Consider the following 19,286-nt stretch of genomic DNA (forward strand, 5'->3'; position numbering starts at 1 on the left):
TTAGTTCTAGATCTTTGTTTCTTGTACAGTATAAGTCAGATGACTAGGTAAATATTTTCAGGTTTTTATTAAGAAAATCAAGAATTCATAATTACAGTGTACAAACATAATTTGCCATCTTAATTTAAGTTGAAGTGATTGTGCATTCTGAAATATTTAAGTAATGCAAAGACAACGAATCATGTTTAAATGGCTATTACAGCAGTGTTGATGCTGTGTATGTAGATTACAAAAACAAGGCAACTGATGATATAATATTCACTGCCCTGGCTTTGTAATACTGGAACTGATGACAGTCAATTAATTTGTTGCATGATTAGATATTGTTTTATTATGGTTTATCAATATCACTGTGATAAATTGTATTTTTAAGGCAATTCTAGATAATGAATAAAATAAAATAAAAATCTAAATATGAGAGTTATTTGAGAAAAGAGCCACAATTTCTTCATTTTACAAGTTCACAGAAGGCAACTGTTGAATTGAGAGTAACATCTCTGATGTAAAAACACAGAATGGCATATATAAAAAAGGAGGATGGTTTTCGTGAGGTCAAGGCAAATTCTGTTCTTGCTTGCTTGGTATCGCTGGTTAGACTTGGCAGAGGTTGTAACATGCAGGTGGCCTCTCAATCACCTTATCCCCAACAACCTCTAATATGTAGTCCCTGTTGGCCAGTAGTGGAACCTCGGATGTTGGAAAACTCTGCACACTTTGGTTTCCAAAGGAAATCGCAGTATTTCTCTGCAAGATACAACACACCTATTACAACGCAATCAAAATGACTGTTTTGATGCATTAGTATTATAGAGCTGTTCATAACTTGGAAGAGAATTCGTATTTACGATCCATTGGTTCCTTTGGGAATTTCTAATGGGTGTTTAGAATAGCGGTTTTCGATTTATGTGTTAAATAAGGTCTGGGTAAATCTGTGGTTACCATTACTTGAGATTTTCCTGTTTTTTTTTCTTTTTTTTTTTTTTTTCTATCACATTAATTACACACTGGCATGTCTAAAATTAGAATTTTAAAACCAAATAAGTTGCTACATAAGGACTACAGTGGTTTCGATATCAAGTTGTTCAAAACGCTGAGCACTGATACTGTTCAAAACGTTAAACCATTAGAGCACTGATACTGTAATACGTAAGCAACACTTGCTTTTCTGCTTGCGTAAAATGAGACTTATGTAAATGACAGCACACGGTGGATATATAGTTGAAGTCAGAAGTTTACATACGCCTTAGCCAAATACATTTAAACTCAGTTTTCACAATTCCTGATGTCTAATCGTAGAAAACAGTCCATGTCTTAGGTCAGTTAGGATCACTATTTTAAGAATCTGAAATGTTAGAATAATAGTAGAGAGAATTATTTATTTCTGTCACCACATTCCCAGTTTACATACACTTTGTTAGTATTTGAGAGCATTGCTTTTAAATGGTCTCAGTTGGGTCAAACGTTTTGGGTAGCCTTCTACAAGCTTCTCACAATAAGTTGCTGGAATTTTGGCCCATTCCTCCAGACAGAACTGGTGTGACAGAGTCAGGTTTGTAGGCCTCCTTGCTTGCACATGCATTTTCAGTTCTGCCCACAAATTTTCTATTGGATTGAGGTGAGGGCTTTGTGATGGCCACTACAGTACCTTGACTTTGTTGTCCTTAAGCCATTTTGAGACAACTTTGGAGGTATGCTTTGTGTCATTGTCCATTTGCGACTGAGCTTTAACTTCCTGGCTGATGTCTTGAGATGCTGATTCAATATATCCACATAATTTTATTTTCCTCCACCAATCCCTCCTGCAGCAAAGCACCCCCACAACATGATGCTGCCACCCCCATGCTTCACGGTAGGGCTGGTGTTCTTCGGCTTGCAAGCCTCACCCTTTTTCCTCCAAACATAACGATGGTCATTATGGCCAAACAGTTAAAGTACATTAGACCAGAGGACATTTCTGCAAAATGTAAGATCTTTGTCCCCATGTGCACTTGCAAACTGAGTCTGTTTTTTTTTTAATGCTGGTTTTGGAGCGGTTTTGGTATTCCTTGCTGAGCAGCCTTTCAGGTTATGTCGATATAGGAGTTGTTTTACTGTGGATATAGATACTTGTCTACCTGTGTCCACCAGCATCTTCACAAGGTCCTTTACTGCTCTGGGATTGATTTGCACTCTCCGCACCAAACAACGTTCATTTCTAGGAGACAGAATGCATCTCCTTCCTGAGTGGTATGATGGCTGCGTCGTTTCATGGTGTTTATACTTGCATACTATTGTTTGTACAGATGAACGTGGTATCTTCAGGCATTTGGAAATTGTTCCCAAGGATGAATCTGATTTATGGAGGGTCCACAATTTTTTTTTGAGGTCTTGGATGATTTCTTTTGATTTTCCCATGATGTTAAGCAAAGAGGCACTGAGTTTAAAAGAAGGCCTTAAATACATTCACAGGTACACCTCCAATTCAGTACACCTATCACAAACTAATTGTCTAAAGGCTTGACATAATTTTCTGGAATCTTTCAAGCTGCTTAAAGGCACAGTTAACTTAATGTATCTAAACTTCTGACCCACTGGATTGTGATATAGTCAATTCAAAGTTAAATAATCTGTTTCAAAACAATTGTTGGAAAAATGTATTGTCATGCACAAAGTAGATGTCCTAAACAACTTGCCAAATCAATAGTTTGCTAATATTAAATCTGTGGAGTGGTTAAAAGATGAAAAAGACTTCTGACTTTAACTGTATCTTACTCTCTCTGTATTGGTTGTTGATGGGATGTCTTTCTGAAAGTCCTCTCTGCACACGTGAGCCATGATTCCTGCTGCTAAAGCATCTCCAAGTACGTTGATCATTGTTCGAAATCGGTCCCTGATGAATGCAGCAGATAAATTATATTTCATTTTCTCAACCAATAGGTTATTTTAGTCATGGTATACAAGCAATAGTACATACACCGATCAGCCACAACATTTAAACCACCTGCCTAATATTGTGTAGGCCCCCGTCATGCCGCCACAACAGTGCCAACCCACATCTCAGAATAGCATTCTGAGATGCTATACTTCTCACCTTAATTGTACAATGTGATTGTCTAAGTTACTGTAGACTTTGTCAGTTCGAACCAGTCTTGACATTCTCTGTTGACCTCTTTCTTCAACAAGGCATTTCCATCCGCAGAACTGCCACTCACTGGATGTTTCTTATTTCTGGTAAATGCTAGAGACTGTTGTATGTGAAAATCCCAGGAGATCAGCAGTTACAGAAATACTTAAACCCAGCACGTCTCGCACCAATAATCATCCATGCGATTAATCAGCCAATCTTGTGGCAGCAGTGCATAAAATCATGCAGATACTGGTCAGGAGCTTAAGTTAATGTTCACATCAACCATCGGAATGGGAAAAAATTTGATCTCAGTGATTTGGACCTTGACATGATTGTTGGTGCCATATGGGCTGGTTTGAGTATTTCTGTAACTGCTGATCTCCTAGGATTTTCACATACAACAGTCCCTAGAATTTACTCAGAATGGTGCCAAAAACAAAAAACATCCTGTAAGTGGCAGTTCTGTGGACAAAAACGCCATGTTGATGAGAGAGGTCAACAGAGAATGGCCAGACTGGTTCAAGCTGACAAAGTCTACGATAACTCAGATAACCACTCTTTACAATTGTGGTCATAATTATATAATCTCAGAATGCTATTCTAAAATGCAGGTTGGTGCTGTTTTTTTTGCGGCACGAGGGGGACCTACACAATTTTAGGCACGTGGTTTTAATATTGTGGCTGATCGGTGAATACTACATGGCCAAAGATATGTTGGACACTCTATAAATTAATGGATTTGACAAGGCCGCTAAATTCCAGTGCAGACAAATCTTAATGTTATTCACAGTGTACACAAAGACATTCTATAAAATCAGTGCCATGACTTCATTGTATTTTAGAAGATGGCTGTTGGGATTTGCTCCCTATCAATGAAGTTTCAATGTAAAGCCTTCTCAGAATAGAGGAAGTATTTAGGGAGGACCAACTCCCTAATGCCAATGATTTTTAAATTAAAGTTTGAACTAGCACATACTGTATGCATGTGGTGTCATGGTTTCGACGTACTTTTAGCCATATAGTGTATCTTTAAGTAATTTGTAATTGCATTGGCTATGTTGTACTTACAGGATCCAATCAATGGCAACAATAAGTGAGATGTCATCTGGAGGCAAACCTACTGAGGTAAGGACAATAACCATGGTAACTAGACCAGCCTGAGGGATTCCAGCTGCACCAATACTTGCCGCTGTAGCTGTGATACTGAGGAAAGATGGTCAAAGTCAAGTCACATGCAGTCACATCTCTTGATGCATGTAACTTTCTTATTATCATTATTTTTAATTCTTGTAGACATTTTGGAAATACTTTACCTGATTGTTACAAGTTGTCCAAAGTCTAGCTCATACTCGTTGACCTGTGCGATGAAGATGGCTGCCACTGCCTCATATAGCGCTGTGCCATCCATATTGATGGTCGCACCAACAGGAAGCACAAATCGAGCTATTTTCCGATCCACACGGCAGTTTTCCAGCAAACACTTCATTGTAATGGGCAGAGTAGCTGAACTGGAGAGAAAAGGATTATGAATAATTGTGTCTCACATGTAGTATCTATACAGTGCAGTTTGAAGAAAACTAAAAAGTTGCATCCTGACTGTCTAACATTTAACAGCAAAACAGTTTTGCCAAACCATTACACCAATAATTCCATGATTTTTGTATTACTGTGTAGTTATATTTAAAAGAATTTGATAGAGATTGCACTCATAAGAATCAATTTACACTCACTGGCTACTTTATTAGGTAAGCTGTACATCTCCTTATTCATACAATTATCTAATCAGCCAATCGTGTGGCAGCACTGTAATGTATAAGATCATGCAGATATGGGCCAGGAGATTTAGTTAATGTTCACATCAACCATCAGAATGGGATCTCAGTTTTTTAGACCATGGCATGATTGTTTGTGCCAGATGGACTGGTTTGAGTATTTCAGTAACAGCTGATCTAGAATTTTCACATGCAACAGTCTTTAGTGTGTATAGAGAATGGTGCGAAAACAAACAATGATCAGCAGGTCTGTGGACGAAAATACCTTGTTGATAACAGAGGTCAATGGAGAATGGCCAGACTTGTTTGAGCTAACAGAAAGGCTACGGTAACTCAGATAACCACTCTGTACAATTGTAGTGAGCAGAATAACATCTCAGAATGCAGAACATATCAAACCTTGAGGCAGATGGGCTACAACAGCAGAAGACCACATTGGGTTCCACTTATGTCAGCCAAAAACAGAACACTGAGGCTGCAATAGGCCTCCCATTTGTGTACCTCGGCAGAAATCCAGATTTGTCAGACCAGTCAATGTTTTTCCAATCGTCTACTATCTAGTTTTGGTGAGCCTGTGCCCACTTCTGTTTTCTGTTTTTAGCTGACAGTAGTGTACCCAGAGGAGTCTTCTGCTGCAGTAGCCCATCTGCCTCAATGTTTGACGTGTTGTACATTCAGAAATGCTTTCCTGCATATCACTGTTGTAATATGTGATTATTTGGATTACTGTCACCTTCCTGTAAGCTTGGACCAGTCTAGCCATTCTCCTCTGACCTCTGTCATTAACAAGCTGTGTTCGCCCACAGAACTGCCACTTGCTGGATGTTTTTGGTTTTTCGCATCATTCTATTGAATCTCTAGAGACTGTTGTTGCCAATTCAAAAGAAAAACACAGTCTAAGGGGTGTAATTTTCTTTTGTATAAAAAAAAACCCATCTATTTGTTGTGATTTAATTGCACTAATTGCTGAAATAGACATTTGCCTTCTACTGAAATTAAATGTCTTCTTTACCTGGATGAAGTTGCCAATGCGATAACCAGAGCCTGAAGGAGGCCACGTATGTAGGTGAAGGGGTTTTTCCTGGTGAACAGGAAGAAGAACAGTGGTAGCAAAATCACACCATGGACGAACAGCCCTGCCAGAACAGTTATGAAGTACATCCCCAGCTTCTCTGCAAGAACCGCAGGATCATGCATGTCCAAGATCTTCCCAGCAACTAGAAATACAATTCCAAATGGGAAGTACCTGTAAAGAGAGACTGGAGTGTTAAACCTACATTTTTGAAATTCTGAATGCTTGTTTTCTTTTTATACAGTTGAATGCCCAGAGTACGCAGAACTGTAATCACATAATCAATATTTTAAAGAAGCTATAATATAAGATAGTTTTGATTTGTTTAACATTTTTGGTAATTATGTAATTCCTATACATCCATTTGTGTTATTTCTTAGTTTTGATGACTCTTCCTCGAAAATGGAAAATGGTAATAATTAAGAATGCGTAGATGTGTTCAAACATTTGACAAGCGTGTTTCTTTCTAATAAGTTGCTTCATGGCTTATTGTGGGTTTATGTGTTCTGACTGGATTTGAAGTGCATTAGAAAACTAAATCAGCTGTTCAGTTTTCCTGACTCTCTTAGACCCGAGCACTATTCCAATGCCAACATAATTTACATGAATGAGTATGCTTAAGAGCTACCTTTAAACTATTACTGTGTACTTTGATGTGAATTAAATAGATTGCTCACTGTTTCTAGTTGGGAGTTCTGTTTTATTTGCGATTGTCTGCTCTTGACATGATGTTAGATCTCTAAAAGTGAGCATTTCTATCATGCATTTGACATTAGACATTTATAGTGCCAGTATAATGCTAATTGTGGGCAAAACTGATAATTGTTTACTTTTACTCACCACATAGCAGCATTGATAATCTTCATTACACATTCATTGATGCATAGACAAACGTTCACTAAGGGAGTACCTCTGGATCCCATTCTACCAAGTAGAAGACCTAAGGAGCGAAAAAGCAATATAAGTCTTCCTATATAGATATTTATAGATGTCTATTATATCTGCCTCCAAAACAACTTTCCTTTTGAAGTCTCCAAGCACTTTTATTTTTCAAGGCCTCCCTATACAGGCCTTCCGTATACAGTAGAGACTATGATCCAGTCAATTCATGTAACAGCAGATACTGGTCAGGAGCTTAAGTTAATGTTCACATCAACCATCAGAATGGGAAAAAATGTGATCTCAGTGATTTGGAGCTTGGCATGATTGTTGGTGCCATATGGGCTGGTTTGAGTATTTCTGTAACTGCTGATCTCCTGGGATTTTCCCAGGCAACAGTCTCTAGAATTTACTGGAAAACATCCAGTAAGTGGCAGTTCTGTGGATGGAAACGCCTTGTTGATGAGAGAGGTCAACAGAGAATGGCCAGACTGGTTCAAACTCAAAAGTCTACGATAAATTTGTTAAATGCTGTTACACTCAGAAATTTCCTAATGTCACATTATGCTGACTTTGAATTACAGTTCACTCCAGTCTAATTATCGGGTTTGGCTATTTCAGTAATTCCAGTGAAGACAAATCTTAATGTTATGGAATACTATGACATTCTAGAGAATTGTGTGCATGCTTCCAACGTTGTGGCAACAGTTTTGGGAGGGCGCTTTACTGTTCCAGCTTGACAATGCCGCTGTGCACAAAGTGAGGTCAATATAGAAATTATTAACTGAGGCTGGTGTAGAAGAACTTGACTGGCCAGTACAAAGCTCAAACCTGAACTCCACTGAACATCTTTCGGATTAATTCAAAGTCAAGTGGAAACTAGAACCCATTGCCAAACATCAGTGCTTGACCTCACTGAGGCTTAGTGGAAGCTGTCAGGGAGGAACATCTCCCTATTAATGCTAATGGTTCTGAAATGATTTGCTCAGAAACCACATACTGTATGAAAATGTTGCTTGAGTGTCCACATACATTTTGGACATCTAGTGTAATTCACATTTATACATACCCATAGTGGCTGAGAAAATGACGATTCCTAGCACATTCATCCCATTACTTTTCCCTGGAACTATCTTATAGTGAATTTCAGGTGGAGGGGTGAGTTCCAGAAACACTGGGTGACCCATTCTGGGGTTGTCATAGTCTGGCATGATGTAAACAAAGTTGGCTTGTGATGATTTCACACTGTTTTTAAAATTAGGCACAAGCTCTGTCTTATACTGAAACAAAAGGGCAGAAATGGACAAGATTAACAAAAGAGAAATCACAATGTTATTCATTAAAGGAATATTCCGGGTTCTATACAAGTTCAGCTCAATCAGCATTTGTGGCATAATATTGATTACCACAAAATAAATGTTTGACTTGTCCCTCCTTTTCTTTAAAACAAAGCAAACATTTGGGTTACAGTGAGGCACTTACAATGAAAGTGAATGGAGCCACTTTTTAAATTACTATAAAATACTAACTTTTTCAAAAGTAGTCACAAGACATAATCAATAGTTTAATAGAGTGGTTTAATAGTAGTGTAATAAAGTTGTAATGTTATGGCTAATTTTACAACTTCGTTGCCATGGTTATGTAATGTCCACAAACCCTAAAATGACTGTAAAAATGACAAATTAAACAACTTTACAGCTCAAATAACAGAAGAATTTATGTAAGTGCTTTTATAAAATTACAAGCTTCACATTTCTGACTTTAAACCCCCCAAAAATTCCTTTAATTCTATATGCATTCTCTCACCTGCTGAAATGTGGCCTCAATCAAATTGGATGGGATCATATTCCTGTTGGACAAGCAGAAACAATGTCTAAGGTAACAAATTTAAAATGGTTACCTTCTTCACAATTAGGGAGTCTTTAGTCTGAGAATAGGAAAACGTATTTCTGAGGCCAAAACAAGACATAAATGAGGGTTGTTTTCAGAATGAATTTACTTGCACGTCATGCAAGGTGGTTACAGCCTGCTACCTAAAATAGTCAGACTGATTTAGCTTAGCCTAAGGACTTGAAGAGAAGAGGCTAATGGCTAACACTTTATTTATAATGTACCATTCTACAGGTGGCTACCTGGGAAGGATACAATTTAATCTGTTCTAGAGCTCAGGATCATCTTTCACACTCAAGAACAGCTGTGCCATTCACATCCTCTTGTTTGGCTCTTTAAATATACCTAAATCCAATCCTTCTGTCCAGTTACAGGATTGTGCACAAGGCAAGCTTAAGCCTCCCTTAATGATAGCAGCACCTTTCAAAAGTGGTTACATAAGTTTAAAACTGTTCTTAGGCTGATCATTTGAACTGAAGCTAAACGTTTACAGTATGGTAAATAACTAAGAATTGTATGCTTTTCAATAATTAATATATGATATTACATATTGACAATGATTTGTACACAATCTTTTCCCCCTCTTAAGCACCTCTCCACCCTGGGACTACTAGTTGGTCCATTTATAAATGTTACTGAGTTAAAGAAAATTCAAAACATGACTTTTGAAACCTATGTTCAGCAATTATGTTTCAATGTTGCTTAAAGGTATACAGATGATGACAGACAACTGCAGATTTTTTTACATTAAGCTACAAAAATTCCTAATTCAGACCCCTCAGCGGCCATTTCAGTAAAGCCCCAGGCAGCTTTTTTTCAAGTTTTAAGGTATTACTTACTTGAATAAAGTGAAACTGTTGGCTAAGGTAACATTTGTATACTACATACTTACTACATATTTATAAAATATGACAAAAGAGTATCATAAATTGTGCTTCTTTAGCAGAACTCTGGCTAAAAATTTATATTTTCAGGTTATTCCAGCCAGGGGTGGACTGGGAAGGGAAATCGGCCCAGGATTTTACATATAAACTGGCCCAAAAGTTGTGTGTGTGTTGGGGGGCTGTCCTTTTCTGCATATTGCTGCCCCGTTTTGTGGCCCATTCAGCATAACGTGGCAGCCCATTTCAGCTAATCACAGCCGTTTTCCAGCCGGACCATCTGAAAAAATCCTGGTTCTCTCGATGGCCAGTCCACCCCTGAGTCCAGCTAAGGCACATATGACCGAATCCCTGCCTTTAGCAAAAAACGTGATTGGCTTTTTTAACTGAAGGCGGGACTTAATGATGATTAAAATTTCACCAACTTATTTTTGCACAAGTGATCTGTCTCTACCTGTTTCTACAGTCTCTACAATCCAGAGTTAAGTTTGGATATTATTGTACACTGTAAAATGTTTTGTCAGGTAACCTATTAAATGTGCTTCATATGTTAATCAAATTGACTGCATTTTGTTTCAACAATGATAGTCATTTTTATGGGTGAAATCATGTAGAAATAGATCCCTAAGGTAAGGTTAACACTTTTTAACTGAATAAGGTTACCTGATCAAATCAAGCAGAGCATCAGCAGATGTCATCACTGGCCTTCCTGCAGCTTTATGCCCTTCTTTCTCAGTCCCAGTTCCAGGATGAATGAGCAGCACTAGAATAATTCCAACAATTACAGCAATGAAAGTAGTCCACAGATAGTATGTGATGGTGAGAAGGCCCAGGCGTCCACTGGCCTTGGTGTCCATTGCAGACAAGCCAGACATTAAACTGTAAGCAAAGAGAAATGTTATTACTATTTTCATGTTTCACAGGCTCACTTAAATACAGATGACTTTCTTCATTTGTTTAATTTAATGGTGGCTGATTACAGTTCCCCCGCGACCCTGTACACAGGATAAGCGGTTGACGATGGATGGATGGATGGATGATTACAGTTTATCCCAAAAGTTTTATAACACCTAATTCATCTGACAGTTTTTATTTTGTCCCAGAGTGCATCATTTGATATTGATTGGGCTCTTTTACCAAAGCATACAACTTAATTTCCTGTACTGGAGTCCTTGCAGTGCTGTCTGGTAATTAAATCAATTTTATTTTTTGGTTTAGCTTTTCCATTAATTCTAGTGAAGACTAGTCTTAATGTTATGGCTTAAAGCCATTCTCCGCGGCAGCCATGCACAACTCACCACATGCCCTACCGAGAGTGAGAACCACATATTAGTGACCATGAGGACTCTTCGCTTTGGATAAAAGCGTCTACCAAATGAATAAATGTAAATGAGGAGGTTACCCCATGTGACTCTACACTCCATAGCAACCGGGCCAATTTGGATGCTTATGAGACCTGGCTGGATACATTCAGCATGCCCTGGATTCAAACTCACGACTTCAGGGGTGGTAGTCAGCATCTTTACTCACTGAGCTACCCAGGCCCCTGTTATTAAACAAAAATATTGTTTACCCTAAGTTAATTCTTGTCCAAATACAGGCCATATTCTTGACCTTAGGACTTTTCACATCTTGAATGAAAATGGTACAAGGCTGGACAATTATTCGCATTTATGTAGTTACCTGGATGTGATGAGAGGAAGAATCAACATTTTCAGCATTCTCATGAGAAGTTCTCCAGGAAAAGAAAAGTAGATTTTTGCCTGGGGAAAAGGTTAGAAACTGACTTAGAGTGACCTTGCTAATCAGTTATTTAATTTTTATGGACATTCTAAGATATACATTTACTGTGATTTTTGTACAGTATTTACTATTTAAGTAAAATGGGGAATTAAGTTGGCTGACTTTTCTAAGTAATCTGTGTTTCTCCCGAGTTCTCCAGACCTTGCTGTAAGCTAACATAAATTTATTTATGGACGACAAACGCCAGATGCTCAACTCCTCGTGTAATCATACCAAGACCAGTCTTTTTCCAAAGTTTAAGGTCTATGTGCTTCTTAGTTCTTATGGCTAGAAAATTTGTGGTATCTTGATTGTGCTTCAAGAGGAAAAGTCATATAACAAGAAGGAGTCTTACAACAATAGCAACTTCTATTATGTTGCTATGGTTATGACTTCACTGTAACCTAAACCTTGGTCTGTAAAGAGAGCATTAAGAGCATCTACCAAATTAAAAGAATGTTCCAGGTTCAAAACAAGCTAAGATCACAACAAACAAAACCAAAAATCATGTTTATGTTAAAGCACTTATAATTGAATCAATGGGGAAATTAATGCTAAGGGGTTTAAAAGCACATACATTAATTTGGTCTAATTGCACTGGGACTACTGTTCATTCCTAGGTGAAAGAACGTCCAGTTATGCATGACTGACGTAATTCCTGTGGGTTTTTTCTTATGTAAACAGTCCCTTTCTGGTATCCTTAAACGTGTCATCAGCAAGTTATAAGGTTTACCGGCTTTACATTGTCATGACAGGAGTTGAAAAATTGTCAATAACTTTGCAAAGAGAAGATTACTAAGCAATTTTATTACAAAAATCTAATGTTAACATGTGTAATGCGTAAGTCTTATGGCTATACATTTGAAACAGTGTCTATTCGAATGTTTATCCTGGTGGCCTGGCCCCATAGACTTCTATTGTAAGTACTGAACATAACTTTAAACCCATTTTTATTTAGCTTTCGCAAACTGAGAATCTAGTAAAAATTATTATCATTACATTTATTTACAGCATGCCATGGATGCTGTTGATGGAGTTTAACTTGTATTGAACCTGTAAAAGTCCTTCAAGTATGCAGTTACAATTATCTCTGTACTTAATGTTAAGTTTAACGTCAATCTTTATAAGTAGCACAAAGTTTTTATTTTTGTACCAATTAAATGTTCAGCATATTATCACACCACTACTGACTCAAAACGCTAGTTTTTAATCACAAATGGAAAAACAACGCTTTCAAAGCTACAGGTGTTACATACCTGTGTCGACAAGTTCAAGCTCCTTAGTGTGAATCCCACCACACAACCTGATACCACAGCCAACACAGACAAGGTGAGCAATCCATTCCTTTTGCAGTAGTCCTTTATCCATTCACGAATCTTCTTAGATATCGAGTTCTTCAGAAGATTCTTCAGATATTCTACCATGTTTCTCCAGGGGCTCACATGAGGGGAATGGGATTGGGAGGATGCCGGTCTCGAGCTACTTCGTGTCTCAGCCATACTTAGACCTATGTGGGCAGGAAGTGTTGGGAGAGCCTTTCGTTGAAAACCTTTTCTAACTACAGATTAAGCAATCAAGTATATCTCCTAACCTCTACCATCACAACAGTGCAGTCAAAGGGGATTAACAGGAATAAGGATATTACAAGTACCTGCTCTCTAGAGTTTGGAGACCATTGACTATGGAAAGATACATGAACCATTAATCCTTAAATTAGAGGCCAAGGTCAGGTTTGGGTCAATTTCACAACTTTTGAAGTATTGAAAACATGTTTAATCAGTATGGCCAATTAAGAATAGTTTTTATGAAAAAGAAAATTTACAATTATTTTGGGCTTTTGTCACTTTTAATTTTGTTGAGACAAAAAATTATTGAAGGATTCTGAGAAAGAGAACGGGATGAGAACATGGCACAGGCCAGACTCTATCCTGCGTCCCATATAACCATGGACTCAACATGGAGACCATGCACAAACCACAAGGCTACAGGTCCGTCCAACTATCATTTGAGTTATTTATAAGACACAATATTCACAAAATATATTAAAATATTTGTAATAGAAAATTACAAAGCAATACACTGGTCTCTAATACCTAGATTAACCAATACTGGAGTTTCATGAAAAATGTATTACTATGAGGTCAAATTTCATGTATGTTGACATTGTTAACAGAGCCACACTGTGCTGACGTATACAAGCGGCAGATCCATGGTTACATTTTACGAGTTTCCTCTTTTTGTCCCATTATTGACAAAAGTTAGTTAAGTGAACTTTGTCTGAAGCCAATCAATTCAGTGAAAGCCTTTTCTCTAAATTTGTTATAGTTATAAAAAATATTTGTAGGATGGCAGGCCTTGGTAAGAATCCAAGAGATATAGATGTTAGAAATGACACTTAACCACCCCCTGATGATATACTGTTGAATAAGTAAAGTGTATATCCATCCATCCATCCATCCATCCATCGTCAACCGCTTATCCTGTGTACAGGGTCGCGGGGGGCTGGAGCCCATCCCAGCTAACATTGGGCGAAAGGCGGGGGACACCCTGGACAGGTCGCCAGTCCATAGCAGTAAAGTGTATATGTAAAATAATATAAGTATAATAGACTACTCTTCAGAACAAACAAAACAAATAAACAAAATATGAAGTAGAGCACAAGATTTAGGTAAGAAGCCATTGGCAACCAATCATTTCACATAACTTGTCCTTTTTCTACAGCACTTCTAGCTCACATGGACAAAGGATGTTCTTTTGTTTTGAAAGCTTTTAATGGCTACACTGTGTTTACTCCGAACACATGGGGTGGAGGCTAATCAGAGAGGAAGGACATGCCCCTTATTAGTTTGAACGTCATGCCTTAATGGGATTTCTGCTGGTGTGCTCTAGGCATTTCCAACTCTAATGTGTACAGCAGGTATTGATTTAATAACCAGACAGCATCGCAAGGACTCCAGTACAGGAAATGAAGGTGTATGCTTTGGCTCTGTGGTTAAAGAGCCCAATCAACATAAAATGATGCACTCTGGGACAAAAGAATAATAATAATAACAAAAACATATTCTACTTTTCATTTACTGTAAATTATCTTAGTGTTAAGGGTCACACAATACATAGAGAGGTGAGTCTCAGGAGGAGTCACATTTTACCCCCCAAATCAAATGAAAAACAAAGAATAATCTAGTATTGTTTTTGGTTGTTGTTTTTTTGCATTATGACATTATTTTCTGCACAATTAAAATCAAGTTACCCCCAAATTCTCTTTACTGTAATGCAAATACAGAATCTCACTCATAAAAAGATTGATGTATATACATTTTAAATTATGTATATTTCATGTTTGCATTTGTTATACTGCCTTTAATTATTTAAACATGAACTCATTTTAATTTAAAAATGATTGCAAAACCATACTTTTTTTAATGTAAAGTTGAAATTGTTTCATTAATGAGAATCATAAAAATATTGAGAAAGAAAATACCAGTATATATTACTATATTACAGTAATGTGAAATGGGTGTAAATATGCTTAATTGTTCTGAAAATAATATCATAATACTAAATATTATAAGTATCTAATAGTAGACTACATTTTCTTTATGCAAAATATGATTTCGTCTTTTTTTTTGTTCTTTTGGTTGTTGGGTGAAATGTGACCGGGACTTTCATGAGACTCACCCACATAAAGCTTAATATAAAGTACAACCCAAATATCTAGCGGCACAGGGCCCTTGATTAAATATCCTTTGTACTAGACTTCCTGATTGGAATCTGACCCTTCACTGCACCATGTGAAATCAGAGTGGCCAGAGTGACACTGGAATTTCTTCAAGTGTGATTAAGATCATCACAGGAGATGACAGTGGTTATTCAGGTGCAATCAAAAGCTAATCCATTTACCAAGAGCGGATATACTGACTGACTGTATTGTCGACCAAAATAACGTCTGTGACTCCTTTGACGTCACACTATTCAACCCTGCGTAGAGCCCAGCAATGGAGACACGGAAGAACCATTAGACATTGACTGGTCTTTGACTCGACAGGTGAAGGACAACTAAGAGTGTTAACACATGGCCAGATGACAGAACACAAAAACAAATATTTTGTCCATAAACATACAATTCTCTATTCACTTTTTTTTTTCAGTTAAAAAATCAAGTAAAATATAAAACATAAAAACTGGTATTGTCTAATTGGGCTTCACTTCAGTTTTACTTCAGACCATTTAGCCCAAGACGGACCACTTGTTTTAAGATGTCCCACCTTAGATATGGACAACTCGACAACGTGCATGATCATTAGCTTGAAATAGTCTGAAACATTATTTCATGATTTTTGCATGATCTGAGTTAAAATAAAAAAAATAAAGATTTCCAATACTATTGTTGTCAGAGTTTACTGCTGATTTGAAGTATGTTATTTGAGCATAATCTTGGCCAACAGTTTAGGAAATGTCAGCCTTTCCCCATTCAAGTTAGGAGCTGTACTTTAGTGCTGCTTTTATCTTTCGAAAATTGCCCTTCCAAAAATGTTTAACTTGCCACAAACTTACTGCTCATTATTTTCACATGCAAATGAGCTTTTGATTCACCTCAAATGTTTACCAGACGTTTGCAGCTCATCGCCGGTAGTGGTGAACCACAGGGGTGCAAATAGCATCTAACATTATAGTGCAAAGAAGATCCATTTTGTTGCCATTTACACTTAGTGTAAATAGAATCTATCGAAAGCATCTATTGCTAATGATACTTAGTGCCAATAGCAACAAAAATGATCTTCTTTGCAATTTGCTCATAATGCAAATAGCCGCTGCCATATAGTATTCCATTTAAACTTTTGAAAACTTTGGCTTAAAGGACATATATAGGGTACACTGACAATTTATTCATGGCATATGTTTTTGCAGAATAGTATGAGCAAATTTCCAATGGCTGTACTAAATAATCAGGGTTTAAGTCTTCCGTGGTCCGTGAAAAGAGGATTAAATCCTCTGCACAATTAGTGCATCCTCTGTAGGCACAAAATAGCATTGGTAGACATTGTAATTTAGTTTATTGACTTGAATGAAGAGTTGTAAAGTGAGGCCAGGAGGAGGTGTTCACCTTGTCGTCTGTGTGGTCCTAACTGTGACACCCTCATTTCCTCCCTCAGCTGTGCCTGTTCAAAGATCAACATCACCAGCCTTCTAAATTGTAATCACCTGCTCCTAATTACTACACATTTGTGCCTCATCAAATGGACTGATAGTTCAGGGTATACAGGTCCTTCTCAAAAAATTAGCATATTGTGATAAAGGTCATTATTTTCCATAATGTAATGATAAAAATTAAACTTTCATATATTTTAGATTCATTGCACACCAACTGAAATATTTCAGGTCTTTTATTGTTTTAATACTGATGATTTTGGCATACAGCTCATGAAAACCCAAAATTCCTATCTAAAAAAATTAGCATATTTCATCCGACCAATAAAAGAAGTGTTTTTAATACCAAAAAAAGTCAACCTTCAAATAATTATGTTCAGTTATGCACTCAATACTTGGTCGGGAATCCTTTTGCAGAAATGACTGCTTCAATGCGGCGTGGCATGGAGGCAATCAGCCTGTGGCACTGCTGAGGTGTTATGGAGGCCCAGGATGCTTCGATAGCGGCCTTAAGCTCATCCAGAGTGTTGGGTCTTACGTCTCTCAACTTTCTCTTCACAATATCCCACAGATTCTCTATGGGGTTCAGGTCAGGAGAGTTGGCAGGCCAATTGAGCACAGTAATACCATGGTCAGTAAACCATTTACCAGTGGTTTTGGCACTGTGAGCAGGTGCCAGGTCGTGCTGAAAAATGAAATCTTCATCTCCATAAAGCTTTTCAGCAGATGGAAGCATGAAGTGCTCCAAAATCTCCTGATAGCTAGCTGCATTGACCCTGCCCTTGATAAAACACAGTGGACCAACACCAGCAGCTGACATGGCACCCCAGACCATCACTGACTGTGGGTACTTGACACTGGACTTCAGGCATTTTGGCATTTCCTTCTCCCCAGTCTTCCTCCAGACTCTGGCACCTTGATTTCGAATGACATGCAAAATTTGCTTTCATCCGAAAAAAGTACTTTGGACCACTGAGCAACAGTCCAGTGCTGCTTCTCTGTAGCCCAGGTCAGGCGCTTCTGCCGCTGTTTCTGGTTCAAAAGTGGCTTGACCTGGGGAATGCGGGGATGTTTCTACTCCAGACTCAGTCCACTGCTTCCGCGAGGTCCCCAAGGTCTGGAATCGGTCCTTCTCCACAATCTTCCTCAGGGTCCGGTCACCTCTTCTCGTTGTGCAGCGTTTTTTGCCACACTTTTTCCTTCCCACAGACTTCCCACTGAGGTGCCTTGATACAGCACTCTGGGAACAGCCTATTTGTTCAGAAATTTCGTTCTGTGTCTTACCCTCTTGCTTGAGGGTGTCAATGATGGCCTTCTGGACAGCAGTCAGGTCGGCAGTCTTACCCATGATTGCGGTTTTGAGTAATGAAACAGGCTGGGAGTTTTTAAAAGCCTCAGGAATCTTTTGCAGGTGTTTAGAGTTAATTAGTTGATTCAGATGATTAGGTTAATAGCTCGTTTAGAGACCCTTTTCATGATATGCTAATTTTTTGAGATAGGAATTTTGGGTTTTCATGAGCTGTATGCCAAAATCATCAGTATTAAAACAATAAAAGACCTGAAATATTTCAGTTGGTGTGCAATGAATCTAAAATATATGAAAGTTTAATTTTTATCATTACATTATGGAAAATAATGACCTTTATCACAATATGCTAATTTTTTTAGAAGGACCTGTATATATATATATATATATATATATATATATATATATATATATGCCCTCAGTTTAAATTGGAATCCAGGTAACATTAGTCTCTAAGCGAGCGATAATCCTCTTTTGATTTTGCCACTATTGTCTTTATTTTGTTTGTACCCTCATACTCTTTTATTTCATTAAACTTTGCCTGCGACTCCTCTGAATATTTACGCTTCATTACACTAATGCCCCAGTTCAGTGACGGGACACTGTACTGTAAAAAAGGCACCGTGCTTCGGATGAGGCGTTAAACCGAGGTCCTGACTCTCTGTGGTCATTAAAAATCCCAGGGCACTTTTCGTAGAGTGTAGGGGTGTAACCCCGGTGTTCTGGACAAATTCCCCCCATTGTCCCTCATCAATCATGGCCTCCTAATAATCCCCATCCATTAATTGGCTATATAACACTACTCTCTCCTCTCCACCAACAGATAGTGTGTGATGAGCATACTGGCGTACTATGACTGCATCACATCATCCAGGTGGATGATGCACACTAGTGGTGGTTGAGGAGAACCCCCTATTCACTATGTAAAGCCTTTTGAATGTAGTCTCAGAAAACGCTATATGAATGTAATGTTTATTCATTCGTATATAGGGAATGTCCCATTTATTAGCACACATTGTCGGCTGAAATTAAAGCATTAGCAATCAGGAGGTGCTCTTTGTCTGCAGACACATGTTAGTTTCATTAAAGTAAGACACAACTATGGATCAACCAATCCCAGTGGTATGGTTGGTGACATTGTCATGCTGGAGGGTCATGTCAGGATGAGCTCCAGAGTACAGGCCTCGGTGAAACGCTCATTCCATTGAAGATAAACGTAAGTCCGACCATCACCCCTGGTGAGACAAAACCGCGACTTGTCAGTGAAGAGCACTTTTGCCAGTCCTGTCTGGTCCAGCGAAGGTGGGTTTGTTCCCATGGGCGACTTTGTTGCTGGTGATGTCTGGTAAGGACCTGCCTTACAACAGGCCTACAAGCCCTCAGTCCAGCCTCTCTCAGCCTATTGCGGACAGTCTGAGCACTGATGGAGGGATTGTGCGCTCCTGGTTTA

The 19,286-nt window shown here is 38.2% G+C and overlaps 1 protein-coding gene across 1 annotated transcript; it reads right to left on the reverse strand.

The window, feature by feature from the left end:
• Positions 1–80: 80 nt before the first annotated feature.
• LOC127645014 (excitatory amino acid transporter 5-like) lies at positions 81–14,105 on the reverse strand. Its single transcript, XM_052128507.1, has 12 exons — positions 14,087–14,105; positions 12,639–12,889; positions 11,284–11,363; positions 10,264–10,479; positions 8,636–8,678; positions 7,899–8,109; positions 6,791–6,890; positions 5,891–6,124; positions 4,420–4,614; positions 4,175–4,309; positions 2,752–2,869; positions 81–744 (listed from the first exon to the last, which is right to left on the reverse strand). The coding sequence occupies exons 2-12, from the start codon at positions 12,879–12,881 to the stop codon at positions 592–594; spliced, it is 1,728 nt and encodes a 575-aa protein (XP_051984467.1). The 5' UTR covers positions 12,882–12,889; positions 14,087–14,105; the 3' UTR covers positions 81–591.
• Positions 14,106–19,286: the final 5,181 nt, after the last annotated feature.

The sequence above is a fragment of the Xyrauchen texanus genome, chromosome 6 (assembly GCF_025860055.1).
Source record: "Xyrauchen texanus isolate HMW12.3.18 chromosome 6, RBS_HiC_50CHRs, whole genome shotgun sequence".
NCBI classification, from domain to species: Eukaryota; Metazoa; Chordata; class Actinopteri; order Cypriniformes; family Catostomidae; genus Xyrauchen; species Xyrauchen texanus.